This window comes from Gigantopelta aegis, chromosome 3 (assembly GCF_016097555.1).
Source record: "Gigantopelta aegis isolate Gae_Host chromosome 3, Gae_host_genome, whole genome shotgun sequence".
Taxonomy (NCBI): Eukaryota; Metazoa; Mollusca; class Gastropoda; order Neomphalida; family Peltospiridae; genus Gigantopelta; species Gigantopelta aegis.
In genome coordinates, this window is record NC_054701.1 from 16,622,754 (window position 1) to 16,640,261 (window position 17,508).

General features: G+C 36.5%; 1 protein-coding gene across 2 annotated transcripts in view; it reads left to right on the forward strand.

The window, feature by feature from the left end:
• Window positions 1–17,508, forward strand: part of LOC121367596 (general transcription factor 3C polypeptide 1-like) — a 236,243-nt gene that overhangs the window by 29,381 nt on the left and 189,354 nt on the right. For both annotated transcript variants that reach the window (XM_041491869.1, XM_041491870.1), the window contains exons 27-36: window positions 631–719; window positions 1,806–1,907; window positions 2,565–2,681; window positions 3,229–3,329; window positions 4,924–5,086; window positions 5,320–5,454; window positions 6,416–6,465; window positions 7,510–7,687; window positions 8,540–9,295; window positions 11,194–11,256. In XM_041491869.1, coding sequence (XP_041347803.1) covers window positions 631–719; window positions 1,806–1,907; window positions 2,565–2,681; window positions 3,229–3,329; window positions 4,924–5,086; window positions 5,320–5,454; window positions 6,416–6,465; window positions 7,510–7,687; window positions 8,540–9,295; window positions 11,194–11,256 — 1,754 coding nt within the window. The remainder of the gene's footprint in view (window positions 1–630; window positions 720–1,805; window positions 1,908–2,564; window positions 2,682–3,228; window positions 3,330–4,923; window positions 5,087–5,319; window positions 5,455–6,415; window positions 6,466–7,509; window positions 7,688–8,539; window positions 9,296–11,193; window positions 11,257–17,508) is intronic.

A 17,508-nucleotide genomic window follows, 5' to 3' on the forward strand; every position in this document is an offset into this window, starting at 1 on the left:
AACAAAACCAAATTAATAACTTAATATATTGATTATTGATGTTTTAGTATTTAGTAAAAATTAATTATTGTTGTTCTCACTGGCAGTTTGTATCAATTTGAAGTTAATTCATCTCCTTAAAATGGTTTAGCTGTTCACACTATAGAGGTCTCAAACCATTGCATATAAAAATATACATCAATCATTTTGATTTTGGCACCAGTTTGGGAAAATGCTCCGCTCAATTTGTTGTATGAAAGCTTTAACATGATTCATTTAAAATGCATTAGATGTGGACATATTTGTTTGCATTTTTTTGGATCCATATATATGAAATAAATATTTAACCATTTTTGTCAGGAATTAAGAGGATTTTTATTTTATTTTATTTAATTTTTCTCCAGGCTGTGTCAGTTTGATGTTTTTTGGTATAGAATATGTTTTCTGTTAAACCTTGTCCTAAATATACGATAAAATGTTTGCTGTTATTTACCAGTAGGAAAAAAGTGGATATCACTGTTCATATTTTAAGATTAATTTTGTGTTTAGTTGCTGGTAAAAAATGAATATCAATGTAAATTTTGTTTAACATTATGTTTTTTTGATGTTGATATTGATGTTGTTATTGTTATTGACATTTGTGTTTTGCAGGGAAAAGGTTAAACGATCCAGTAGATGAGAGGGCACTGAAAATGATGTTGATGGAGCGGGTTAACTGGACTAGTGAAGAAGATGTTGTGGTATGGGTTTTGTTTGATACCAATAGCTCTGAGATATAGTTCAGTAGTAGAGCATTTACCTGAGATGTGAAATGTTGCAAAATCGGTCGCATTCAATGGCTTTTCCTGTCCTAACTAGTGTCTATAAAATTAATTTATTGGGAATAGTTTTAACATGGTGTTTGCACAAATAAACATTTTACATATTACAGAAGTAGGGCTAGTAATTTTTTTTACTATGGCTAGTGAATTTTGAAAATCACTGATCCCATGGTTAGTACATTTTTTTAAATTCTACAAGCCCTGTTATATGTTTTATGAAAATGTACATATAAAAGATCTCTTGGTTTTTTTTTTTTGGCCTATGTAGTAGCAGCAGGTTTCTTTTCTCTTTCTTGAGTGCTGAAATAACCATATATATCTTGGACACTAAATAACCATTGTTTGAAATGTACTGAGGTGTTGATAAAAAAATATTGCTCTCTTTTCTGAATTGTTATTTAGTAAACAAGGTACTGAAAGTATTGCTATTATAACCACAATCATGTTAAAAAAACACTTTGTCTTAGTAGAACTGACAATTATTTGAGGAGCTGTGTTCAAGCACTGGTAGTCTTTGATAAAAACAGCTTTAATGTGTACATATTAGAATTATTGAATTTCCACAATATCATGAATAAGAAAGAAATACATTGAGTTATATTTATTGAAATTTGGACAAAATATTTATTATTGTGGAACAGGACAAACACATGCAAATACATCTAATTGATATTGTGGACATGTTAAATATGTTAATTGAAACTCTTCACCGATCTTGTCTTGTGAAGACAGTTGGTGCTTTTTATTTTATGTTTGGTTATGTTTGTTATTTTGTTACTTAAACTTCTGCACTGCATGGGTAATTATGTATTTATGTATGGTACTGTATAAATATTGCATGTATTACACTGTGTTTAACTATACTATTGTGTGTATAACTCTATGTAAAATATGGCAAGTATAACACTGTATACTACTGTAAGCATAACAGTAAAACACTGTAAATATGTAAGAGTATAACATTGTACCTATGAGTGTAAGACTGTGTTTCTGACAATGTTTCAGTTGTTGCTGTGTAAGGTGGCCAGTATGGTGATGAACAAGGACCGGACAGGAGTGCTGGTGTTGTGGACAGTGGTTCGAGACTTCCTCTACAAATACTGTCCAGTAAGTTCATGTGTGATGTATATTTCGGATGTAATTATTGTAGGTTTTTTTCAAATCTATTTAAATAGACTTCCTCTATAAATACTCTCCAGTATGTTCTTATGTGATGTATATCAGATGTAATTGTAATTTTTAAAAATCTATTTCAATAGACTTCCTCTATAAATACTGTTGAGTAAGTTAATGTGTTATATATATATCAGATGTAATTTTAGTTTTTAAAAATCTATTTACGTAGACTTCCTCTACAAATACTGTCCAGTGAGTTAATGTGTAGTATATATATGGTATATATAATATGTAATTATAGTCTTTAAAAATTCATTTAAATAGACTTCCAGTAAGTTCATATGTGATGTATATCAGATATAATTGTACTTTTAAAAAATATTTAAATAGACTTCCTCTACAAATACAAATATTTGTAAGTTGTTTAGAAACTTTTTGTTCAATTCTTCCATGTTCCAAAGGTATATGAGACTTGACAAACATTTAAAAGAAAATTTCTGAAAGTTGTTTATCCGTTAGTCATATAAAATGTTTCTAACAGTCACGTATGTTTAATAATTTACCGGTCCCATGCACCACTCTTATTATGTCCATGTTTAAGATTGTGATGAACTGGAGTATATGTTTAAGTGTTTTCTGTTATTACAGGGGATATCACGAGACAAGACATCGTTGGCGTGTCAGCGCAGGGTGAACCATGCGTTGAAGAATCCAGAGACAAAGTTGAACGTCTCACTCTTCTACACAGAGGCCATGCATGATGAGGTGGGTACAAGTCTAATCCTTGAAGTTATGTAGTCTTCTCACAACCTCGTTGCGTGAAACACACAGGTGGTATGAACCAGTTTCTGAAATGAGTTGAGAACGATCATTTAGGTTACCAGGAAGTTACCTCATAATAATAATGTCAAAAACAAATCTCAATTTTACAATGTGAAAAGGTGAGATCTAGGTATTATTCCTTTGATGATGATAGCAGAATCATTAACAGCTGTTAGAGTTGGCAATTAGCAGTGATCGTGATTCTAGTTTGGTCGATTGTTGGCTTTTCTTTACTCACTAACCAAGCTATTGGAAAAAACAACTTGTTGAGAAAATTAAATATTACAAGTAAAATATTTGAATACCTGTAATACAATTCATGAATAAAAACTGGACTACAAAACTAAAATAATTTTGGCCAATTTTATATTTATGAACCACATTTATAAGTAATATTTTGTTGGGGACATTTATTGTTTTTGCTTATATTCAAAGATAAATAGTACTTAATACATTTGAAAATGATATTCTTGTTCTTTTATTTCCTCAGAATATTCAAAATGAGGTTGGTGGCCGAGTTTTCCACCCGACAGACCAGGAAGTGGAAGAGAAGTTTGTGAAAATAGCTGAGTTGCTCGTACAGAAAGTCAGGTACATTGGAATGAGTTAAAAAATAGTTAAGAAGTGAAAAGTCAGGTATGCTGAAACAGTTAATGATATATGACTAGTGTAAAAAGTCAGATATAATTCAATAAATTATAGATCAAAATTGAGTTTCAGGAACCTGTTCCTACTTAGAAAAAATGGCTGACTCTAAAATTTTGTTTGATGTATTTTTGTATTATTGCTAAAAAAATAATTAATATGTTGGTAAAAAGAGTACATACAGATACATAACATTTTATCAGACATTTTATTATTTTAGTGAATGTAATGACTGTATCACCTTGAAATGAAATGTTTAATACATTTTAACTGAAGCTTCATGTCCGAATTAACAAATGTTTGACGACACATAGTTGATGATTAATAAATCAGTGTGTTCTAGTGATGTCGTTAAAAAAACCCTTTAATTTGTTCTATATCCACTGACTTTACTTGCCAGTCTAGGTAAAATATTCTTCTCTTTTAACTTTCAGAAGTAAGATGCTATTCCAATGTTTTGTTCTAAAAAATATTTTTAATATATGACAAGTAACTTGTATGCGTATGAAGGTTCCTGATGATAACCATTGATAGTAATTTATTAAAACTAGGTATAATTTATGATATAATATGGTGAGGCGAGATTTCATTTAGTGTATACAGTGTTCGCCATGAGCAAAATCAAAGCAAGCTGAAATGGTGCTAGATGAGCAATCACATGAAGCTTCAGTTAAAATGTATTAACCTTTAGACTACTGGATTAATTTTTAACAAAAACCACATTGAGTGGGTACAAGTTTATAATTTTTACTCACATATATTCACTTAAATGTTTCATAAATACATGAAATAAAGTTCATATATGAATCGGTAAGTATTATTTTCGTTTCTTTTTTTGTAATTTTTATTATTTTAGATCGGCTAATGGTGATTAAAATTAGGCAAAAAATCGAAAAAGTTTCGTTTACTTACGGGCATTTGTGGCCAGCTGTCCAGTATTTATGTCCATTATTCCCGATAACAGTGGTGTTCTGACCAGAATTTTTTTTAAACCCGAACTACGATTCATATTGCAATATTTGGTAATTTTCGTTGTTGGTGACACGATCAAATTTATTATCAAATTAGCTGTCACAATCAGCTATCGATCCCTGAAAATTACCGCGACGTGCTGCCATTGTTGTCAAGCGAAAATACTTGCCAAAAACCACTTTTTGAACTCAAAATTTCAAGGTATTTTCAATTGAAAAAATCAAAACAAAAACCACCATTTTGAAAAAAAAATCTTTTTTCTTTAATTATATTTCCGTTTCCGGTGAGTGTCGTGTGCAAAACGGCGGGAAATATGAATTGGGGAATGCACTGTATACAGTGTACAGTATATCGACTGACGTGACGTCGGGCGAGATATCTCGCCTGCAGTAGTCAGAAGGTTAAACATTTTATTGCAAGGTGATACAGTTTCTGCTCTTCTACACCTGTCCAGCAGAGTGTGGCGGGGAGTAGGAGGGATCACTTGTCTACCCTGGCGAAGATTGAGGTGAGATTTCATTTGTAAAGAAGATCTGTGTGTTCACTGTTTCTCTTGTATATTCTGTAGATCAAGCAACTGGAAGCAGTCCAGCTTACCGCCAAGCTTGGAGGAACTGTTCGAGACATACGATGTGAAGACAGTCCCGCTGCAGCTGACAGACTGCAATGAAGTGCACGATGTTAAAGACAACGATGACATCCTGCGTAGTGTCATCTGGAACATCACCATGGTAGGCACTTAGCAATTTCATCATCAGTCATCTGGAACATCACCATGGTAGGCACTTAACAATTTCATCATCAGTCATCTGGAACATCACCACGGTAGAAGCAAGTTTACTGTTGTGTTAAGGCATTGTATTTTATGTACCAACAATTTCACCAGCAGCGTTAAAGTGTTTGTAATAATTAGTTTTGTTGCAGTATTGGCCAGTTTAATTAAAATTTGGTTAATTATTTTCAGAGTTTTCTCTGTACGGTGAATGACAAAGTGGGAAGGAGTCACGAAATGTACAAACTGTTGTGCCAGTACCCTGACGCGTTGCTTCGACAGGTGTATGAGAAGATGAACAAAGAAGGAACAATCACCAGGAAAAAGGTAAGTCCAAGTTAAAGTAACAGACCCAAGTTTTTAAATACTATGCCATATTTTTTCACTGTTAGAGCCATTTTTTTATTTTTGTAATCACACATTATTTAGATTTTATTGTTTACATTATCCATTTCCGTACATCTGAAGTGTTTCTGGTCATTCTGATGTTTTTAATAACACAAAATGCAGTTTTCATATTTAAAAAACATGCATGCACCTCTAAGAGAGAGCTATAGTCTGACTTGTTTTACTCTATTGTAAATTTATCCGACTGTGTTACAGGTTTGTAGATTTACCTAATTTAGATTCAATTTTAATGGGTTGAAACTAGGGTCCGTGACTTTAAGCTTGTACTTTTTGATTGAAAACAACAACAAAAAGGATTGAGCACAAGTTTGCCAGTCTACTGGGCTCTCTCTCTTAAAAACAAAATAGTATTTGTTCCTTTAATAAATAAAATATTTGGGCTAACAGGCTATATAGGCCCATAAAAATACCTCTGCACAAGTTAACATTACATGTTGTAAACTAATAATATCTTTGTCATGTTGACACATACAGCATTGTATTGTAAATGCAGAGATAACTTAATTGTTTGTTTGTTGACCAATCCTGAACTGTTTGATTCAAATAAAAAATATGTTAAAACCATTTTCTATTTAACATGTTTATTATATCAATAGCTGATGATTAGTAAATCAATGTGCTTGGAAGGTGTTGTTAAACAAAACTAACTTCTGTTTGTTACACTTAAAATACGGTCAGGCTGAAACCTCAGTCTTTAACGTTTATTTGTATTAATGTGTGTTTCCTCATAGAAGGATCTATCGCAGCCAGTGAAGCCTCAGTCTTTAACGTTTATTTGTGTTAATATGTGTTTACTCAACAACAAAAAAAGATCTCTCTCAGCCAGTGAAACCTCAGTCTTTGTGGTATTTTTGTATTAATATGTGTTTATTTCTTTTAGAGGGATCAACCTCAGTCTTTGACGTATATTCGACATCAGCTGTCACAGAGGTAAGTACATACTGAGTCTTTACTGTATTTAATGTGCACCCGTGTATAATCACACACATTAAACATGGTAATAAAGTAAACTTGAATCATTCAGGTGTATTGATTAGAAATCAGTAATAGGATTTGATAAAGTAAACTTCATTCATTCAGGTAATGGCTCATGAAAACTATAAATGATGATAGAATTTTTGTTTATAAAATCCAGTTTTAAAATGAGGCCAGTACCCAAAAATGATGGACATAAAAGTTAGTTACGATAATTCTTCTTTTCTTGGACATTTGTAGTCTTGTTTGAACCAAGTTGAAGTTTTTTCTGAGTTAATAAATTGATGCATGCACACACACACACACACACACACACACACACACACACACACACACACACACACACACACACACACACACACACACACACACACAAACACACACACACACATACAAACAGACACACATAAACAGACACAAACACAAACACACACACATACACAAACACTAACACACACACACACACACACACAGAGACAGACACACACAAATAAAACACACACAGAACAAACACGGAGAGACGTGCACACACACAAACACACACATACAAAAACACAAACAGAGAGAGACACACAAACAGAGAGAGACACACACACACAATACAAACAGAGACACACACACGTACACACACACAAACAGACACACCCACACAAAAACACAGAGATACAAACACACACACACACAAAAACACAAACAAGTAGACACACAAACACACACAAAAACACAAACAGAGACACACACACAAACAGACACACACACATAAACACAAATAGAGAGACACACACAAACACAGACACACAAACAGAGAGAGAGACACACACACAAACACAAAAAGAGACACACAAACAGAGAGAGAGACACACACACACAAAACAAAAAGAGACACACACAAACACAAACAGAGACACACACACACAAAATAAAACAAATTAAAGTTGACACCTTTCACTAAGGATGTTAGCTGGTGTTTCTTAAGTTATTTATGAATATTTTGTTTAGGTTTTTCTACACGTTTCATACTCGGATTCCTGCTGAGGTGTTTCCGGAAAGTCACGTGATGTTGGAGGAGCTGTGGCGATGTCACATCGAGTCGGAGGGAATGAGTCGCGTACACCAGAAAGATGGCGTATACGCAGGATCCAACGCCACGGTTCTCGCTCTCATGGCGCTCAGAAAGGTACAGCATTCCTGTCAACTTAGTGCAACTGAGATGAAATTAGTATTATCTTATAGATGATATCAAGTTCTTGCATTGAAATTAGTATTATCATATAGATGATATCATCAAGTTCTTGCATTGAAATTATTATTATCTTATAGATGATATCATCAAGTTCTCGCATTGAAATTAGTATTATCTTATAGATGATATCATCAAGTTCTCGCATGGAGAAAGGTATGCACTGCATTCCTGTTAACTCTGTTCTAGTTACATAAAGCTAGTTTTATTTCATAGATGATATTATTTCTTTCATCATATTGAAAAAGGTACACACAGTATTCCTATTAACTGATCCCTAGTTAGATGAAATAAGTATTATCTTATAGATGGTAGCATCACTTTCTTCACATTGAAAAAGGTACATACAGCATTCCTGTCAACTTGGTCCTAGCTAAATGAAGTTAGTATTATCTTTTAGATAACTTCACTTTCCTTGCATTGAGAAAGGTGTGCATAGCATTCCTGTCAACTTGGTGCTGGTTAGGTAAAATTAGTATTATTTTATAGATAATATTATCACTTTCAACATATCAAAAAAGGTACCAACTGCATTCCTATCAACTGATTCCGATTTAGATAATATCACTATCCTCACTGTCAACTCAGTCCTATGGTGAAATTAGTGCTCTATTATAGATGATATCATCACTTTGCTCGCATTGAGAAAGGTAATCTGGTGACTGTAATCATATACATTATATCAAACTGGCTAATCTGATGGTTGTAATCATATAGATAACATTAAATTAGCTACTATATTGATAAGTATAATATATAATAACACTTTCTATTATTTCTCTTTTTCAGATTTCATTTGAGATAAAAATTCCAAAAGATATTGTAACACTGGACAATATTGGACTGGCAATGCCTACAAGTCAAGAAAGTGTCAAGAAGGGCTCAGTACAGTCTGAAAAAAAAGCTGATCATAAACCTGCAGTCAACAAAGATGACAAACGAAAGTCGCCGTCTGTTCCGAAAAAGACATCACAGCCAGCGACTAAAACTGAAGACAAGTGGACGACCCATCGTGTGACTGAGATCTCAATGGAAGTCGACAAGGACATTGGGGACCCTTCAAACATTGCCGTGAAGATGGTAGTCACAAACGAGGATGATCGCTCCCCACCCCACCTTCAGATCAACCACAGCGTCATTGAGTTTGAGGAGGAGGAGTATTTCACTGATAAACAACTCCCCCAGCTCCCGGCTAACACTCGCTCGCGGTCCATGCTCTCGCTGGCCCGCACCAAGATGATGTCGCTTGTCAACGTGAAGTCGAACGTGATCCAGGATCATTTTGTCATCAACATCTGCAATGCCGCAATCTCTCTGTTGCCGTCGGTGGTCGTGGCAGACATCTGGCCGCTGTTTGTCAGCGAGGAGAAGTGTAAAGAGATAATAAAGCGGCAGCAGCGTATCTACCCATTCACGTTCAACCTGCAGGAGGCGTGGCAGACCCTCGAGAAGAAAACGCGTAAAGACGACATGAAGATGATGAGGTCTATCCACCGGGTTGTTGATGAGTACAAAGTGATGGGACTCGCTGATAGTGAACTTCAGGTGGGTATCAGTGGATGGATGGATGGATGGATGGATGGATGGATGGATGGATGGAAGGAAGGATGGGACTCACTGATAGTGAACTTCAGGTGGGTATCAGTGGATGGATGGATGGGTGGGTGGATGAAAGGATGGATGGATGGAAGGATGGATGGAAGGAAAGAAGTAAGGAAGGATGATATGAAGAAGATGAGGTCTATCCACCGTGTTGTTGATGAGTACGAAGTGATGGGACTCACTGATAGTGAACTTCAGGTGGGTATCAGTGGATAGATGGATGGATGGAATGGATGGATGGATGGATGGATAGATGGAAGGAAGGATGGGACTCACTGATAGTGAACTTCAGGTGGGTATCAGTGGATGGATGGATGGATGGATGGATGGAAAGAAGGAAGGAAGGATGATATGAAGAGGATGAGGTCTATCCACCGTGTTGTTGATGAGTACGAAGTGATGGGACTCATTGATAGTGAACTTTAGGTGGGTATCAGTGGATGGATGGATGGTTGGATGGATGGATGTATGGATGGATGGATGGATGGATGGATGGAAGGAAGGATGGGACTCACTGATAGTGAACTTCAGGTGGGTATTAATGGATGGATGGATGGATGGAATGAAGATGATATGGTCTACCCACCGGGTTGTTGATGAGTACGAAGTGATGGGACTCACTGACGGTGAACTTCAGGTGGGTATCAGTGGATGAGTGCATGGGTGGGTGGATTGAATTTGGATGGATGGATCAAGCTTTAGTTTGATGAGCACAAAGTAAATAACTGACATGAAAAGTAAATTGGAGAATCTAAACATTCATCTGCAAATGCTGTCTTTTTCATGTCTGTTATGTTTGTTTTTTGTGTTTTTTTGTTAGCTTGAACTGGTGAACTGGTGTGTTTTTATTTTTCTGGTTTTCAAGGGTAGTTGACAGTCTCGGAAATAAAAAAAACTCTTAAAAATATCTGAAAATATCAACAAATTCAATAAATAGCCAGTAATAGCCTTAACAAGATTGATGGCTTAAGGCCATTGCACACATACGCAACAGGCCACGCAATAGCAGAATAACAAGTTTGAGTAACAGACCAAAGTCACACCACAAAACATTGCTTGGACATGGCGCAGCCGCAGGCAACATCTATAGAATGGAATAGAACAGGTTCTATTTCATGTGACACATAGGGCTGTTGCAGCCAATCAGAAAACAGGCAAAAGTTCATGGCTACTAAACACATAATGTGGTGGTTCTATCAGCTCAACTGATTGAGTCATATTAACATTAACAAAATCTGTATAACATTTAAGTCTTCATAAAAATCACTATCAAGACAAACAAAGTGAGTTGCACATTTATTATTTATAAAGCTATTTTTAAATTGTTCAGAATTGTTTTTAATCGTGGCTAGTAAATGTTTAAAATCACTGATCCCATGGCTAGTGGATTTGATAAACATTCTATAAGCCCGGACACCACTGAGGCCTGAGGTCTACTGAATGTTTTCATTTTATTTATTCTTAATTTTGTGATTCTATTCAATTAACTTAAACCACACTGTCCTGGGCACACACACCTCAGTTATCTGGGTTGTCTGTCCAGGGCCCCGTTCCACAAAGCGATCTTAGCTAGGATCGCCTTAAATGCATATGATAGCTATCCACTTAAGGTGATCTTAGAGCTAAGATTGCTTCATGGAACGGGGCCCAGGACAGTGGTTAATTGTTAAAGTTAGTGAGAGAGAAGTCGGTGTAGTTGCTTTACACCTACCCATTGAAAAACTCACTCTAGTTTGGAGCCAGTACTGGGATGTGAACCCTTAACTCTGATGGTTTAACCACGACATTACTGAGGCCGGTTGCTGAATGTTATCTTGAAGATTGTTTTATTGTGTTTTCAGAGGAAGTTCCGAGCTTACCCCAACCTGAGTGATCTTCTCAAGTCCTTGGATGAAAGTCTAATCGTAAGTTTTTAAAATTCTTTTCAAAATTGTTCTTAACTTTTCTATTTCAGTGCCATGAGACTGTTTGTCCGTTGTAGTTTTGTGTGAAATAGGATATTAAGACGATTGTGTTTTCTGTAAAATCTATAAAATATTGAATTTGTTTTTCTAAAATTCATTGTAGCTCTGTTAATGGAAAAGTGGTGCATGAGAAGTATCTTGTGATTTAAAAATAAATAAATATTGAATTTGTTTTTCTAAAATTCATTGTAGCTCTGTTAATGGAAAAATGGTGCATGAGAAGTATCTTGTGATTTAAAAAAAATATTTTTTTATGAGATACAATAACACAGAGATGAAAATTCTCAACATCATTTTGGATTTAGTGCTTCCTGAAAACCGTTTCTGTCCTTGACCTTGGATGAAATGTTACAGTAAACTTGGACTTTTGAATACCCAGGAAAGTTTTCTGTATTTTGTGTCCAATGTTATTCTCATCTCTGTATACCACACATAGCTAGTCCATATACAATATCATTCATACATCTACACTAAGAACTATACATAATACACACCTTCATCTGCATCCTGAACAAAACAACAATAATTTACTGAACAAGAAAAGAAACATGTATATTTTAATACATTATATATATATATATAAAAACAATATTTCATAGTAAAATTAATTGGGTAAATAGACCATCAAAATGGGCTTAAAATATTCACAAGACACTGATAGTTTTAACACACAAAAACAAATGGGATTCAGCATGAATAATTAAAATAAATTAGACTGAATTAATATTTGCATTTATTTTGATGTTCAGTACCATGGTATTGTATATGTGTTATATATGTGCAATAACAGAATATGACAGGTGGAGACAAAACAGAACAGAATGTAAGAACAGAATGCATTTTGTTTAGCTGTGGTGCTTTCGTCACTGATCCACGTATGAAGAAGTTCTTTATGAAATAGCAGTTGTATGGAATATTGATAATTTTGAGAACAGGTGTATAGTAATATTCTAGAAGAAATGAAGAGGAACTTTGCACTATTTGGCAGGTGAGTTTATCCTTTTTATTTCTACTTTTCTGTTAGATATCAATTATTAATACTGTTTGTTTGTAAATTTTTGGTGGATTTTTAATTTCTGTTCTATGTTCTAATAGTTTAACTGAATGTCTTAATTGCTTTTGTCTCACAATGACGAAGTCAAAAAGTAAGATGTAGGTATTACTTTTCCAATGGTGGCAGTGGACTTTTGTCTTTAACTCCACCATATGTTTTAGCATTTAGATCCATTTCTTACAAACTGTAAGTCCCATATTAATGAACCAGTTTACATTTGAATCTATGAATGTTCATCTTTGTGCGTGTTAAATTTTAATTATTTTGTTTTCGTGGATTTTAAAATTTAAAAACTTTTTTTAAGCACTAAATTAATCCTGACTGTTACATCATAAATTATTTCTTTTTTGCTGAATCAGTTTATAAAAAATTAGTGTGTTTTGTTTAATCGCACCACTAGAGCACACTGATTAATTAATCATTGGATGTCAAATATTTGGTCATTCTGACACGTAGTCATCAGAGAAAACCTGCTACATTTTTTCTAATGCATCAACAGATCTTTCATATGCACTTTCCAACACAGGAAAGCACGTACCATGGCTTTTGACCAGTGAATCAGTTTACAGTAGTCCATGGAATTCTAGTTTTGTAAACTATTTTATTGAAGACTATTATCACTAGTTTGCTGTCAGTGGGTCAATGCTACATGTTTCTTGTTTAGATTTCAGTATCTGCATATCATATGCAATGTGTTTCTGGTTCTAATCTTTATAAAAGCTCAATGTTAATTTTAATTTCTAGTAAATATTTTTTATCACAGTTTGGATTAGTACAAACATTAAGACATTAAAACAATAAATATAAAGATATTGATACTATAAAAATTTTTTTAATTTAATATATAGTTTTAGTCATTATAGTCTATTAGTAAGAAAATGAAGTTAATTTATTTAATTGTATTGTTAAAAAGGTTCAGTTAATCTTAGCAATGGCCATAAATGCGGAAGAGTCTCTTTAAGAATTTGTCTAGTTCATTAGCAGCTCTTGGGAATTAATTCTGGCCATGAATAGTATTGATTTCAGTGCTCAGGTGTGATTATAATTATGGTATTTTGTTGTCAGAATGAGTAATTAAATAGCGAATGGTAAAATGTAAAAAAAAATTCTGATGATTAATGATACATTCTTTGTTTTTCAGCTCTGCAGATAATCAACTGAGTGATCACCTTGCCTCGGGTGCTAACAGAATTAATGTGGAATTGAATTTCAAGGTAAATATTAAAAAATTGTAATCAGAGTCCATATATTCCATGTGTTTTTGTCCGTCCTAATGTTTGTAAGTAGTCTAAACTGCATTTGGTCTCCCAATAATTCCGTACATACAACAAAATATATATCCTGGACCTATCAAATTCCGTCCTATTAACAGGAAATTGCTACTGCGTATGTTCAATTCAACAACCAGACAAATTTAACAACATCATTGTTTACCTTGTCCAATACAAAGTAAAATAATAATAAATTTTGTGTAATTACTTACATTTGTTGTGAACGAATGTAAGATTCATACCAGGAAGTGAATATTTGTAAAAAAAAATAACACCATCGAAATCCGTCCCATGTGATCGTCACAAACACAGAATGTATGAAAGACCACATCCGTCATAAAATTGAGACAACAAGAACATAACAGATTGTCAACGAAGCAAATGTAAATGAATTATGAAAATATCTACAGGTTTTTGATGAAGACTGGTTATCGACCAGCACCACTGTGTTCGAGATTAGAAAGTTCCCCTTGCTTTTTTGTTTTTTAAGAGTTTGTTTTAGATTTAGGTTTTTTAGATGTTCTGTAAACAATCATGCCACTCTTAACGGCTTTTCAATTAGTCAACAAATGTTCATGAATATAGGAAAATGGTTTTCGTGTGCTAATAACTTTTTAGGCGGTTGAAGAAAGAAGAAAAATCGATAATGTGTTTTCTCAATAACAATTGTGGATTAGACACAAACAGCATTCCATACATTATCCTCCCATAAGAGATTACTGATCTGTCAAGTCTAGTCTCTTCATTTATACAGGTATCTATTAAATGGATATGGTTTCCACTCTCATTTTCTAGTTTGATCGATCGAAGCTCAGTTAGTTGATACATATGCAGTAGAATTAAAGTTTGTGCTTGCACAATGTGATTAGAAAGAGTGCAGAAATGAAATGGGATGGAATTCGATAGTGTAGGATACTCTTCAAAAGTAGGGGAACTCTAATAAGAATTTACAATTGCCAAAATTGTAAGGTATATTAGCTGTGGAGAATGGTTATATGATAATAGTGAATTAATTGGGCAAACATTACAACCGGTAGTTCAGTATTACAGTAGGTTTTATGACCACCAAAGATCTTGAAGGACAATTGGTTAGAAGCGAAATTTGATAGTTGATGTTTTTTTATCAGTAAATCGCAAATTCAAAGAATAATTTCTTTTCACATTACCTGTCCTCAAACAAGGGCACCTTCCCCCCCCCCCCCCCCCCCCACACAAGTGGTCTGGTCCGAACATCCCAACAGCCAATGGGATGGCCTAAATTCTTCTACTGCATACTGCTCTCTAGTTCCAGTCACATGACTGTAACTTCCTTCTTTTTCTCTTCGCTAAAGGGTCTGGACTTCCTTTTGCTTGGCTCTGTTTTGGAGTCAATTTTTTTATAAGACCTTTGGTTTTGTATTCGTGTTGGGTAAAACATTTTCACCTTCGTTTTCGTTAGCTTTCGTATGTCTTTTCGCGTATTTTGCTTGACTTTCCAAGCGTTTATTTACATGAAATGTTTTTTATATTGCTGGTTGTTGTGTCGGACGCCATTTGCAAAATGGCGTCTTTGTTGACCGGCTTTGTGTTTGTGTTATGGTTGGTTTTTCTTTCTTTTCACAGATTGGAAAACTGTTATATCATGTCTGATAGTGTTCAGCGGTTAGTTAGAGCGTGTTTACGCTGCAAGAAGTTCACTGCTGGCGGTGACCCTCACGACTTGTGTCCGGGTTGTCGTGTGCCATGTGGCCTCACTTCAAGATGCAACCTTTGTTCGGGATTGTCTGATGTCGAGTTCGCGACTTACTTGAAGGTGGTGTTAGCGAGGACCAAGAAAGTTGAATCTTCGCCTTCGATTGCTGACTCCGTGGCGGAAGTGTTACGATCTATTCTACCGACCATGTTGAAAGAAACAATGGCGTCAATGGCGACCTTACCCAAACCGGCATTTTCGGGGGCAGGTCCGGTTCCAGTCCCCTCTTTAGGGGGTGTGGCTTCTTCAGCTCTACCGATACCTAAGACTTTGGATGACAGGCCTTCAGTTTCTAAGCAGTCTTCTAAGAAGCCGGCTCATGCAGATAGACGTTCTACGGACTCCAATGCTCACCGATCTTCGGCGGGGAAGTCATCTTCAGCGCATCGGAGTCGGGACCGTAGCCGTTCCCCACGACCTGTACGGCTCCCTACGGATTCCATGGATCGTCAGCGCCGACCTTCGATTGATGTGACTTCCAAGGCCTCTGAGGGTTCTCGATGGGACCGTGCATGGTCCGGTTCACTGGCGGCTTCCATTGCGGCAGATCGTTTGGCCTGTGCTCGAGTGCTCCGAGACTTTGAGGATGCAGCGCCTACAGCGGTTTCTATCATTGATGATGGGATTGCTTGGCGGCCGTATATGACATGTTGCCGTCCTTGCCACATCCACCAACGCCGTCCAAGAAGGGACCGACACCGATGATAGCAACTGATGTCCCTCCGGAAGATGTGGTTATTCGTTCCTTGGCAGCCGGTACACTCATATCCGATGTGGCGACAGATTTAGACCGCACCTTTAAAGAGACAGCGTCCTTTGTCGCCTTTCCATCTTGGACTCAACGTATGTATCCGGTGTTTGACATGCCATTTAAAGATAGGGCTCCATCTTTGGATGAAGATGTTCACCGTCTTGGGAAGTACTCAACTGTGGATTTGACGGACAAACAGGTTCAAGCCATGGATACTGCCCAGAGACGTTGCTTGTTTGTGTTGTCTTACTTGGATATTTTCCTTGCTTCGATGGCCACTCAGGCAAAAGATGCACGGTGTTACGCACTATTTCAACAATCGGCGCAGATGCTGGCTTTCCTGACGTCTTCGGTTACCTCTATGTCATCGATGTTGATGCAGTATCGTCGCCAGGCTTATCTGAAAAAGTCAACCTTGGATTTCCAGCATAAGAAGGAGCTGTTAGCTCAACCGTGGTCCGCAACAAAGCTGTTTGCAGGCAAGGTTTCTGACGTGATTGCGGCCAATGATAAAGACTAGCAGTCGGCAGCAACTGTTAAGGCTTTACAACTTATTTCAACGTTGGAATCCACGAAACGGAAGTCTACGTTTACTGCACAACCACCATTAAAGCGCTGGAGAGGGTCTTTTCGAGGTCAACCAATCTTGGACTGCTCAGATTGTCTCGACCTACGCCCTCCCCTGATTTTGAACCAGAACAACGATTCGGGTTTGACGCTTCCGGTGTGCAACACACCGGTCGAAATATCCATGGTCGGAAGTCGACTTCGTCGTTATTGGCGAAACTGGGAGACACTTTGCCAAGATCCGTTTGTCATGTCAATCTTGAAGACAGGGTATCGTCTGCAATTGACTTCCATCCCTCCATTGACTACTTCACCTCGAGAACCGCGGCATTCCGTGTCAGAAGTCAGAGTACTACAGGAGTCCGTCAACAAGCTGGTGGAGAAGGGAGCCGTTCGCAGCATTTCGGAAGCACGCCTAACACCCGGCTTTTACTCAGACATCTTCCTCGTACCGAAGAAAGATTCATCGGAGCTGCGAATGATCCACAACTTGGCGTTTTTCAACGACTACTACCTGCTTCCTCCTCCGTCCTTCAAGATGTTGACGTTGCGAGATGTCCTTGCCGTGATCAAACCGGGGGATTGGCTTGCCTCGCTAGATCTCAAGGACGCCTACCTTCACGTTCCGATGCATGCCGATTGTCATCGCTACCTCCGGTTCGTACTACAGGGTCGGCATTACGAATGGACAGTCCTGCCCTTTGGGATATCCATAGCGCCATGGCTGTTCACCAGAATCACGACTCCGATGTCCCGCTTCCTGCATCGCAGAGGTATATCCTTTTACCCGTACCTCGACGATTGTCTGATGAAGTGT